This window comes from Condylura cristata, unplaced genomic scaffold (assembly GCF_000260355.1).
Source record: "Condylura cristata isolate star-nosed mole 26May11 unplaced genomic scaffold, ConCri1.0 scaffold00007, whole genome shotgun sequence".
Taxonomy (NCBI): Eukaryota; Metazoa; Chordata; class Mammalia; order Eulipotyphla; family Talpidae; genus Condylura; species Condylura cristata.
Window position 1 is genome coordinate 14,154,023 of NW_004567108.1, and position 13,026 is coordinate 14,167,048.

A 13,026-nucleotide genomic window follows, 5' to 3' on the forward strand; every position below is an offset into this window, starting at 1 on the left:
CCCGCCCCGGCCGCAGCCCGCGCCCGCCGCGCCCGCACCTCTCGGTCCTTGAGGCCCAGCAGGAGCACCTCCTCCATCAGGGTCAGCCGCGTTTCCTTGGAGTCGCCCTTGTCGTCGTCGTCCTGCTCGTCGCGGCGGCTCTGCGCGTCGTCCTCGCCGGGGCCCCCGCCGCCGCCCGCCGCCCGCTCCTTGTCGGCGGCGTTGCGCGAGGCCTCCGTACGCCGCTGCACCAGGCCCGAGCTGCGCTGGGTCAGCGAGGTCATGGCTCCGGTCGAGGCGCCGCGCCGGCCAAGAGAGACGCGGGACCTACCGGGTCTCCCTCCTCCTCCCCCCGCGGCTCCCGACCCGGGCTTCCGTGTTAAATCCGGGCACTGGGGCGACGTGCGTCGGCCGCGTAGCCGGCCGCGGTCATGGGGAGACGGGCCGGGGAGAGGCGGGCGGGCCGAGCGTCAGTGGGAGGGAGAGGGGCCCAGCCTTCCTGCGGCCGCGACCCTGGAGGCAGCCCGAGCTCCGAGGCGGAGGCGGAGGCGGCGGTGGCGGCGGCCCCTATCCAATATGGCGGCGCCGGCTGACGTCACCGGAGGATGTGGCACTGCCGGCGGTGGGCGGGCCTGAGGGCGCCGGAAGTGGCGGCGGAGACCCGACGGAGGGGCGGGGACGCCGCGGGTCCGCACTCGGTCCCGCAGCCGCGGGAGGCGGGCTCGGGGCCCAGTCGAGTCCGGGAGCTGCGGCTTCGCGGGGGTGCATCCGCTCAGCCGGGAGCGGCGGTCTGGGCCCCCCAGACACCAGCATCCTTTAGTTGGCCTTGGCGGGGGTTGCGGGGGCCGGGCTTGGAGTCCCGGGGACCCCACGGGACTGGGAGGACTTTGCTGGCTGTTGATGGGGAGAGAAGAGGGCGGGCGCTCAGCCCACGCTCCTGACTCCTCAGAGGGAACTGCTTAAATGGCTTCAAAGTGGGCTTTTAGTGTTCCCTCAAGGTGCATTACTTATGAAAACTGAGTTTAGAACAAATTGAATGGTTATGGTTTTGTTGGTAAGACTTTTCCACGCCTTCCGACTTGCAAAGTGACCAAGGGTACAGAGAGCACAGCTAATCCTGCACCAACTCCCCCACTGCCCCCTCCCATCAGTACACTCGACCTCAACGATTTTTTTCTGCTGGCAATAAAGCTGTTGCATTTCATGCCACGTCTGTGTACACATTAAATCTCCTTCAATTTAATTACTAGGTTAAATCCCCTCGGCGCGCTGGAGGGTTTGTGCAAGTTAAAGAAGAGTTGTCAAACCTGGCAGGAGCTTGGAAGTAAGCATTATCCAGAAATGGCATTGCATATGATCCAATATTGTTTAGAACCAACAGTGGCTACAGTCTTTGGATACAAATTGGTTTGAATAGAAGTACAGTGTTGTAACAGGACTTAACGTATAACAAATGGTAAACGCCCGTGCAATGTTCTGGCTACAGAGTTCTTCCTCCACACACCCTTTTGGTAGCACACCATGACCACCCCACGCTCACGAAAGAGAAAAATGCTCAGGCTCCTTGGGTGGGGACCTTCCCTGGAGACTTCCCTTTTTCCTATCTTTCTGAGCAAAGGTCAGTTTCAGCTCAGCCAATTTTTCCGCCTTCACATCCTGGCCAACTTTGTTTCTTTCATCCCTCTCCCAGTTCTTTTCCTAACAACTTAAAATATGCTCCTTTTTAAAAGAAATGTAATCAATGGATTATTTAACTCATGTAGTCAAATACATAGTTCAGAGTGTGTAAAGATAAACTGAAAATCTTGCCTCCAGCCCTGCCCCTGTTCACCCAGTTACCTTCACCCATGACCTCCTTCCCCTGATGGTTTGAAAATTTGTCAACAAATTCTCTGCTATTACCCCTCAAAAGGTAAACTTAATTCCCCTCCCTTGTGTGGGGGCCAAGCCTCATGTCTCTTCAAAGGGACAGAATAGGACAGCTGGTCTGTGACTTTTTAGACTAGATCATTAAAAAAATGCTGTACTTCCATGTTCTCTCTTCTCCTGCTCCTCTCCTGTTCTCTCTCCTTCCACTGTCTCTCTCAGATCAATCCCTTTAAGGGAGGCCTGCTGCCATATCATCAAGACATTCAAGCTGTCTTAGGAGAGATCCAGTTGGAAGGCACTGAGACCTTCCTCCCTGTGGGCGGGGCATCTTGGAATCCCATGACCCAGTCCCGGTCAGGTCTTAACATTTTGATAACAACCTCATGCTAGATTTTGAGTCAGTACAGCCCAGATAAGCCATTCTTCTGAGTTACAAAAACTATGAGATAAATATTTTTAGGTTGTTAAATTTGGGGTAATTTGTTACACAGTCATAGGTACTAAAATACTTTAGTGGATATACAAATAGTAACAACTAATTCTGCTTACTTAGATAACCTGGAGTTTTTTTAAAGTTTGTTCAAGAAAATATGAAAAGTAGTATCTCTTTCCTGTCTTATAGAATTAATAGAACATTACATACATTGTTTAATGTCTTGATCTTTTTCACTTAGCATTGAAGAGCTTTCTATATTTACTATCCTCATGCTTTGTTTCAACTGCATCATTTTCTGTAATACAAACTTACCATAATAATTAATAGTCAAACTGCTATTGAAGGAGTTTAGGTTGTTCCCAATCCTTTGCTATTACAAACAATGCTATAATAAATAAAATGAATAGCTACCTGTATTTGTCCACAAAAAAATATACACCCATGGTCTTTCTATTCATGCACCAGTATCCTGCTCTTCAAATTACTGAGACTTTACACAACTTTTTTTTTTTTTTTAGTTTTGTCAGCATTTTTCCTTAATATTTTCCACAAGGCAGACTTCAAAATCACTTTGTCTACACAGGAAAAAAAAATGGAAGGAAAAGAGGGAAGAAGAAAATGCTGTTTTGGGAACTAAAACATATGCCTGATGGCAGTGACCGATTTTTACTTCTGGGTGAGTGTGTGTAACAGGCATGTTCTCCAGCCCTCCCCCTCACCTTCACCTGGCCTAGGCGCCTGCAGATTAGAGAGGGCTACTACCTAATTAGGTGCTGCAGTTCTGCATGGACTCCAGCCACTTCATGCTCACAGCCTGTCACAACACACCTCATCCCCATCAGACTACCTGGAAGTGTGCACGAGTGAGCCCTACAAGCTGGTGAATGAAGGCTCCCCACTCTCTCCCCAAATGGATTGTTTGGGGATAGTTTATTCAACTTCTCAGTGGCACTTAGCTGTACTTCTCGACATTAGGGTCTCACTCCTTCACTAGTATCACAAAAGCTTAATCCCTGCCTTCTGGTTACCCAGACTGAGACACCCATTTTACCTGTGAAGAAACAGAAGTTCAGAAAAGTTACATAACTTATCTGGCAAAATGCAAGGCTGTGTTAGAACTGCGGTCCTTAATTCAATCACTGGACATATTTGTGTGTGTGTGTTGTTTTATGTTAGGCACTATGCCTGTAAAGATATCATAGGAAACCAGAAGAGACACAGTCAGAGCTTCATAAGAGAGACTGTCTCACAGAGGACACAGGTATTAAGCCAAGCAACATATTAATTATTGTGCAAGTGGAGAAATGCTTTGAAAGAAAGGCTATGGTGTGATGATAGTGTCTATATGCTTATAGGGGAGAGACTATTATCTGCGACTCATGGAAAATAACAGGAAATCGTTAAGTCAAAGAACAATGTCAAGTAGGCCAAATTTGGGTTGGTCATTCCTAAGAGGAAATCGCAGGAGTAAACGCACTCTGCTAAGAAGAGCACATGGGATGATGAAGAATCAAAGGGGAAAACACTTTGATCTGACTCAAGGCAGCAGTGCCATCAAAAGCAGTGGCAACAGACTGGGTTTGATCATGCAGTGCTGTGAGGTCATCTTGGGATTTTAGTCTTTACCCAGCCAAATACAATGAGAAGTCATTGAAGACACTTTTTCCTTTTTGAAGATTTTTTTATTTATGCATACAGGCAGAGGTGAAGGGGATGAGAGGATTCACCAGAGACAGAGTGGGAAGCAGAACAGGCAGATCGACTGAAACACACTACTGAGGGGAGGAATGGGTGGGTCAGGAGAGGTCTGCCACGCCATGTGGGTCAGCTCCCTGGCCAGGAATTGAACTTGTGCTGCAATGACTGCAGATAGCTTCATAGTGCTGTGCTTTAACCTTATGTTGCACCACCAGGGAGTTCCCTGAAGAAACTTTTAAATGCCCTTTGGAATAAGGCAGGATGGGATAGGAAGGGAAGCGAAAGCACCAGATAATGAGTTTTGAGAAGTTCCCTGGATACACATGAGGCGTCTATGCAGGCACAGTGTTGTGCCACGGGACACGGAAGCATCAACTCTGATCATGGAAAAGGGACAGTGAGATACTCAGAACGTAAAATGAACTCGACTCAAAGAAAGACTGACTCAGGAATGGGTGGGGTACATGGAAAGAGATTTTCCAGGTGACTCCCCACCCCTGTCAAGTATAAGGGCAAAGGGGAGAGCCATTCCCTGTGGACGGGGCCACTGAGCTCCAGCCAGGTTTGCATGAGCTGGAGGAAGAGGGATATTGTGTAGGAGTACAGGAGATGAACATACAGGAACTAAACTGTGCGTGTTTTCCTGTAGAATCTTGGAGAGGAGGATCCTTTCTCACCCTGACTCAAATTTGCCTAAGAATTTGTTAAAAAAAATTATAGATTCACAAGCCAGTACAAACTTAGTACAGAGAGATGTTGTGCACCTTCAATACACTATCCCCTGTTAGTAACATCTTACATAACTAGAATGATACAATATCAAAATCAGGGAAAAGCATAAGGTACAATCTAGAAACATTATTCAGATTTCATGGATTTTGTATGTACTTAGGTATTTGTGTGTGTGTTTGTCTGTGTGTTAGCATCTAATCCAGCAATTCTACACCTACTTTTGTACCAAAATAAAACATGTTTACATGAAAAACCTGTATGTGAATGCTCATAATAGCATTATTCAAAACAGTGAAATAGTAAAAACTCAAATAGCCATCAACTGAGGAACAAGTAATAAAATGTGGCATTTTCATAATGAAATGCTGTTAGGCAAAAAAGGAAATGAAGCCCCAACACATGCCACATCATGGATAAACCCTAAAAACATGTCACATCCCAGAAGGTGAGATGTTGTATGATTTTACTGCTTTAAATGTCTTGAACAAGCAAATCTGTAAAAACAAAGTATATTGGTGATTGCCTAGGGCTGCAGAGGGTTGGGGGAAGGGGATCCACTGTTAATGGGTCTAGTGTTTCTTTCTGAGTTGATGAGAATGTTCTAAAATTAGTTGTGGTTGACAGCTCATGGTTTTATGAATCTGCTAAAGACCATTGGATTATATATACTTTAAAGGGGTGAACTGTGTGGTATGTAAATGATACTTCAATAAATTTGTTACTGGGCCCTCCCTGGTGGCGCAGCGGGTTAAAGCACTGCACTAAGAAGCTTAAGCCACTTCCGCATGAGTTCGATGCCCCGGAGGAGATCCACATGGCACATGGCACGGCAGACCTCTCCTGCCCGCCCGCTGCTACCCTCAGCAGTGTACTTCATCGATCTGCCTGTTCTGCTCCCCACTCTGTCCCTGGTGAATCCTCTCACCCTCCGCATCTCTGGCCTGTACCCCAGTTCTGTATGAATAAATAAATAAATCTTTAAAAAAATAATAATAAAAAAATAAATTTGTTACTAACCAAAAAATTATAGATCTTTGTATTGTTTGGCTAGGAGCATTTCCCAAATAACACATTACTGAGAATAGGAGATTTGGATTAAAAATATACATTTGTATTATGTGCTTTAAAACTAGTTCCATGATCTGAGCAAGGTTTGTTCATAGGAAGGTAATAAAAGACAAACCTACTTTTGGGATAATAAAAACAGGCTTGTATATTTTTAACCAACAAATCTGGACAAGGACTGAAAATTTAAATAAATATAGAACAAAAAATATTTAGCTACCTTCATGGAAGATTATAGTGAGAAAGCAAAAGCATCAAAGACATGTATAGACTAATCAGCTACAACAATCATTTGAATTCTCTTTTTACATCACGCTGTCTCACAAATTCTGGAATTCTATAATTTAGGAAGTGTTTATGAGAGCAAGCAGTTCAGAATTCTGTATCGCTCAATGGTTTTTAGTATATTCAGTTAACAACCATCATTGCAATTAATTTTAAGACATTTTCATCTTCCTCTTCCTCTCCAAAAACATTAGTCTTCTGAATTACCCCCAACAGCATTACCCTAGCCCTAGGCCAGCACATGTCTACACTTTTGTGTTGAAATTTGCCTATGTAGGGCCTCCCTGGTGGCTCACAGGGTTAAGTCTCAGCAACAAGAAGCTATCCACAGCCACTGTATCACGAGTTCAATCCCCAGCCAGGGAGATGACCCACGTGGCACCGCAGACCTCTTCTATCTCACCTGCTCCCCTCAGCAGTGGATTTTAGTAGATCTGCCTGTTCTGCTCCCCACTGTCTCTGGTGAATCCTCTCACCCCCTCACCCCCAACCTCATATCTCTGGCCTACACCCCAGTTCTTGTATGCATAAATAAAAATAAAAATATATCTTTAAAAAAGCAAAAAAAAAAAAAAAATTTGCATATTTGCCCATTTGTTCTACAAATGTATGGTTCCTCTTTTTTGCTTCTCTACCAGAAACGTAATTCAATTGTTCACTCTCTGCTTACTTTGCCCCACTGTGAGTGCAAACATTCCCCTGTCCAATTCCCACTATACTCCTTCATTTCTGTAAATGCTCTATGTCAATAATGAGTGATTGCCAGCTGTCCACTGTCCACACCCTGTAGGGACTGGGAATTCCCTGAGGAACTTTCTGCTCTGGCCCCTCCAGAAGTGGGAAGCTCACTGCTCTCCCTCTCCTGATGCTTTAATTGCCAAAGGGCAGATGAACTTTTCTCAAGATTCACATCCATGTGAGAAAAGACTTCGTAGTCCTCACCTACCTATGCTGTCTTTAAAGGATGAAATTGTATCTTCTTGCACTGGGACAGTCCCTTTTGGAAGCCCATGCTCCTTGTTAGCACTAATTAATGGCAACTTTTCCAGCAGCCGGCTCAGGCTAGCTACAGCAGGTCTCCCCGTTCATCCTTAACATGTTCTGATTAAGCTTACTGGGGCCTAGATGCAAGTCTGGGAAGACATGGGAAAACCCCAAACTGACTGAGAGCATCCTGAATAGACAATTGACCCTAAATTAGCTAAGGTTAAGTTTTCCAACAAAGGCAGAAACGAATGCTTTATATTTCATTTATGTCCTTGCACAACTGAGCTCGTACCCTATTTAATAAACCAGGCAGCTTTACTTAGTTAAATATGTTGAACTACAGTTTGGGAAAAAAAAAAGTGAACTGATAACATGAAATTTTCATTATATAAAAAGTTAAAAATTTCAGATGTGCCACCCTGCCACCCTCCAGGCAACTGCTATTGGATCATGGGTGGGTCTGATTCAATGTTGGGTCAGTGGACAAATTCCATTACACACATCAACCTTTCTAAAGACCCAATAATATTTCCACCCAACAGCTGAATCTCATCCACTGAAAAGATTTCTCAAATTAACATTAATTAGCATTCACAATAAAGCAGAAAGTGTAACTGATATTCTTTGGAGGGAAAAATCAATGAATGGTGTGATAATAAAAATTAGTCACATTTTAGTTATTTCAGTTTACTCCTGATAGAAAAATTATTTTACTACTCTATCATGGAAAATTCTTAATTTGCCTTAATGTTCCTCATGTCCTAAATTGTTAAAATAGAGCAGAGTTGCTCTATTCAAGATACAGCAGGTGAATTGTTTTAAAAATTGGGAAGTTTGGGGCCCTCCTTGGTAGCATAATCAGTTAAAGCACAGCACTGTGGCACTATCAGCAGCCACTGAAACATGAGTTTGATTCTCCAGCCAGGGGGGTGACCCACATGGCATAGCAGACCTCTCCAGTCTCACCCACTGCTCCCCTCAGCAGTATATCTCGGTCAATCCACCTGTTCTGCTCTCCACTCTGTCTCTGGTGAATCCTCTCACCCTACACCTTAGGGCTGTACCCCAGTTCTTGTATGCATAAATAAATAAATCTTAAAAAAAAGAAAGAAAGAAATGGGAAGTTTGAGAACTCACAGCCGTTCTGCAGTCATCCAATTAGCAAACATCTGATGCACCTGCTCTTGGTTTTACTGTATCTAAAGACAATTTAACCTGCTCTATAGTCAACTAAGCTTCCAAACAAATTCCAGCAGACATAAAAGAAGACTTGACTAAATGGAGACACAAATGATACTGAGTGGAAGACTATTATGGAGGGGCTGGAAGTTTAACTTAAAATTTAATTCAATCTCAAGCTAAGTCCCAAACAAAATTTGACCTCTACAAACTGACTCTAAATTTCATCTAAAAAAGAAATTAGTGAAGCATTAAGAAAATTTTGGCCAAAGAAGAGTAAGGAGGATTTTCCTTGCAGGTATACAGAACAGCTATAATTATTAAAACAGAAGCAACAAGTAAATGATGAAGGATAAAGTTTAAAAATGGATCCAAGTATATGTAAGAAGTTGGAACAGTGTCCCTTCATCTTTCCAATCAATCAGTTGATTTTCAGTCTGAAATGATTGTTTAATAAATATAGTTGGAGCTACTAGCTAGCCATAGGCAAAAAGTAAAATTGAGATTCCTAACTCATATTTAAAATCCAAGCAAATTAAGAATTAAATGCAAGAAACAAAACTATGAAAGAACTGGAAGAAAATGTAGGTGCATAGTTTTATAATCATGGCATGGGAAATCCTACATGCAACAGCAAAAGGCTGAGACTTAAAGATTATTCAGTTTTACTAGATACAGTCAGCTTTCTCTAGTGATTAGTACAACTACATGTGTATCCATAGTGTGTAGAGATCCAGATGCTGCAAAGTCTTGTCAACAACTAGCATTGTCAGTTTTAAATGTTTTACATATAATGAAAGCTGTGATGTATCCCATTGAGGCTTTAATTTACATGTCCTTGATGACTAGTGATGTTGAACCCATTTTCTCTGCATACAAATATGCATACATTTTTTTTTAAGATTTATTTATTTATGCATATAGACTGGGGTACAGGTCAGAGGTGCAGGGGCGGCGAGAGGCTTCACCAGAGACAGAGTGGGGAGCAGAACAGGCAGATCCACGAAGTACACTGCTGAGGGGAGCAGCAGGCGGGTCAGGAGAGGTCTGCCACGCCATGTGGTCACCTCCTGAGCAGGCGGGAATCGAACTCACGCGGAAGTGGCTTTAGCTTCTCAGTGTTGTGCTTTAACCCGCTGCGCCACCAGGGAGGGCCCAAATATGCATACATTTTTAACCCAGCCCGGTTACTACTAGGGTTTTATCTTGAAGAAATACATATACAAATTGGAACTATCCCATAATTGTATTTTGATGAAATACACTCTTACTGCACTTTTACTAAGAAATAGGGTCACTGAGTGATAAGTATCATCACTATCTGGTGGTTAACACTGGATAATAGAATAACAGGTGGCTTTTATAAATTCTTAACTGATATTTTCTGAAATGTTGGCAGTGAGTATTATTGTTTTTATATTTGGAAGAAATGACAAAATGATTCTATTTTATTTTGCAATGAAAAGAAACAAAAAATCTTTAATCTTGAATAACCTAGCAGAATACCCATAATGAAAGCATGACTGATGTTAGCTGAGACAAATAAACCTTACATTTAAAACACACATGGTGGAAAGAAGGGAAGGCGTGAAAGCGGGTGGGTAAACCAAGACAGAGGCTAGCAAAGGACAGAACTGGCTTCAGGGTGAACTTAATGTAATATATACACATGTTGGGGCCTCTGTAGTGGTGTAATGGGTTAAATCTCAACACTATACACAGCCACTGCAGCACAAGTTCAATTCTGGGCAGGGAGCTGACTCACATAGTGTGCAGACCTCTCCGGTTCTATCTACTGCTCCCCTCAGCAGTGTATTTCAGTCAATCCACCTTTTCTGTTTCCTGCTCTGCCTCTGGTGAATCCTCTCACCGCACCCCTATGCCTCTGGCTTGTACCCTAGTTCTTGTATACATAAATAAGTGAATCTTTTTTAAAAATCTTAATAATACATATTTATACATACATGTGCACACACGTTGATTTTAAGCGATGCACTCCTGACACTTACATAATCTATAATGTAATCTATTTCATTTTTTTAGATACAAAAGATATTCTTGGTACACATACAGCTCTAAATACGATTCTATGTTTTAAAAGAATCAGACCTCCTTGGAGGAATGGAGCAGGGGAAGCACAAGATGGGCCAGGAAAGCAGGAACATTTTGATGTGTCTGAAAATAAGGAAGTACAAAAACAACAAAAGAGATGGGGACGTGTTAAAGGATGCAGGTGCCAGTTTGGGGGCACGTCTGCCTGTCGGAGAAGAGTTTTTAACTAAAAACAAATCAGGACAGTAAAGAATTATAACTCACTGAATAAAATGCAACTTTGCGTGCTCTTGCTGATCATAGATAAATAAATGGTACTTAGGAAGGGAGGCTCTTCCTTACAGATAGAGGGATAGTGTGGAGGGATAGATGGAGATTAAAAATCACCATTTTGCAGTCATCTTAGTAAAGAATGGTTTGGGCAAGAAATAGCACTGATTGCTCAATCTGAGGAGCAAAAGTTAGATGCAAATCAGGGCACTTACTCAATCCTAAAGTGACTCTCCACAAACTGCTTGTTAGTTGCAAGGGAAAAATATTAACCACACAATGGAGAAACCAGACAAATGAGTCAGTTGATCAAAATGAACCAACACGAAGCAAAGCAACATGGCTGCTTCCAGATATTGTCCCCTATGAAAACACATCACTTTTATGATAGTCTGGCAGGGGACCCATAACCTGAGCCAAGCCCCTAGCTGAAGAATGTTCTATAAAGTAACCAGCTTAGAGCCGTTAAATTTATCAGTGTCATGAACAACACAAAGAAATCCTGATGATCTGTTCTAAATGAAAGTGATCTGATAATCGAATGCACTGTGTGATCCTTGAAACTTGTCCTGAAGGGAGAAAATGCTAAAAAGAATTTTTTTAGTATAACTGACAAAATTGGAACATGGACTTTAGATAAAAGTAGATATCAGGGTTAAATTTCCTGTTTTGATAACTGTGTTGTGGTTATATAAGAAAACATACCTGTTCTCAGGAACCATACCTTGAAATAGTAAGGGCTTAATAAAGGGCTGATCTATATAACCTGAACATCTCAGCAACAGAAATTATAGGCAAGAACAAAAAGAATAATTAAGTAATGTGATATTACAAGAAAACTGGTTACTCTCTAGATGAAGGCAGTAGGAGCTTGCTGATAATTTTGCAACTTAACTTGGAAATTATTCCAAATAAAAAATTAAAAAATGCTTTAGTCATCGCATGACTTGGTATGAGTCATTTTATCACACACTTCATTGAGATATGTGGAAATAACTGATTTGGCGTAGAGGGAGAACAAGAGGTATAATTTTGGAGCAGTATGGAATATCCTTGCTTACTAGAGGACAGGAAGGGGGACCCAGGGGTGAAGGGGACTCAGTAATGGAGACATCGAGCTGCCCTGTTTATTTCCCAGGTCCATCACGCTCATGTCCCCTCCCTGGATAAAACACGGGGACACACTGATTGCAGTGGGGAGGTCATGGCCATCAAGTCTCACCAATCGACCATCTGTTCTCCCTCATTTCATCTTCCTCAATTTTAATTCCAAACCAAGCTCCTGCTTAGAGAATGAAATTGTAGTTCATGTTGCAATGGCCCTTAGAGGATTATTTTTCTATTGTAAACAAACAAAGCCTTCTATATTTTTTTTTAAAGATTTATTTATTTGTGCATACAGAGCTGGGGTACAGGCCAGAGGCTCAGGGGCGGTGAGAGGCTTCACCAGAGACAGAGTGGGGAGCAGAACAGGCAGATCTACGAAGTACACCGCTGAGGGGAGCAGCAAGCGGGTCAGGAGAGGTCTGCCACGCCATGTGGTCACCTCTGGGGCAGGCGGGAATCGAACTCACGCGGAAGTGGCTTTAGCTTCTCAGTGCTGTGCTTTAACCCGCTGCGCCACCAGGGAGGGCCGCCTTCTATATTTTTGAAGTTAGGCAATTTGAAAGATGTCTGCCAATTAACAAACAGATGGGTAGACCATTAATGAAAAGAAGCCTTACTCATAAAGACAAGGGGGGGTTGTCTGTGGCTCCCCATTACCTTTGGGGGATCTATGCCAAGACCCCAGTGAATTCGAGTCATACCAAACCTTACGTATGCCATATTTTTCTCTACATGTGCACACTTGTGATAAAGTTTAATGTATAAATCAGGCATGGTGAGCAATTAGTAAACAATAAAATAGAACCATTAGAATAATACAGTGGAATAAAGTTATGTGCATGTGACATCTCTCTCTCAAAATGTCTTACTGTAAGTTGTATTTCAGACTATGAAAGGGAAACCTCGGAAAGGGAATCTGTGAATCAGGGAGGGTTACTACAATAGGAGGACAGAAACGTCTCAAATGGAGGCGTTGCTCTGACACAGCTGTGAGGAATCAGTGCCTTTGCCGCTGCAATGGGTAGATGAGATTCAATTGTGGATGGTCCACCTGGCACGAGTTGATTTATATGGAGCTTTGCCCTTTCAAACCTCTAGCTAATCTGGTCTTTTTGTAAAAAGCCTACCCATTCATTTCGCTTCTCTGCACCTCCCACCCTAAGTAGGACAAAAATAAAAATAGAACTGGTAGACTAGGCCAACAAGCTAGTAATAGCTTTGAGTTTAGACTTGGCCAAAGCTGTCATTCCCCCCAGTGAGTAATGGTCCTTGGAAGAGACATTAGATGTTAAGGTCTGAATCACATCAATAGGCAGAAACCAGGTATCTGCCCAAGGCAAAACTAAGACTCCCAGGGGTTCAGCAGT

General features: G+C 43.0%; 1 protein-coding gene across 1 annotated transcript in view; it reads right to left on the reverse strand.

The window, feature by feature from the left end:
* GOLPH3 (golgi phosphoprotein 3 (coat-protein)) overlaps nucleotides 1-549 on the reverse strand; it is a 38,001-nt gene extending 37,452 nt beyond the window's left edge. The window contains exon 1 of the mRNA XM_004678072.2: nucleotides 39-549. Coding sequence (XP_004678129.1) covers nucleotides 39-263 — 225 coding nt within the window. The 5' untranslated portion in view covers nucleotides 264-549. The remainder of the gene's footprint in view (nucleotides 1-38) is intronic.
* Nucleotides 550-13,026: the final 12,477 nt, after the last annotated feature.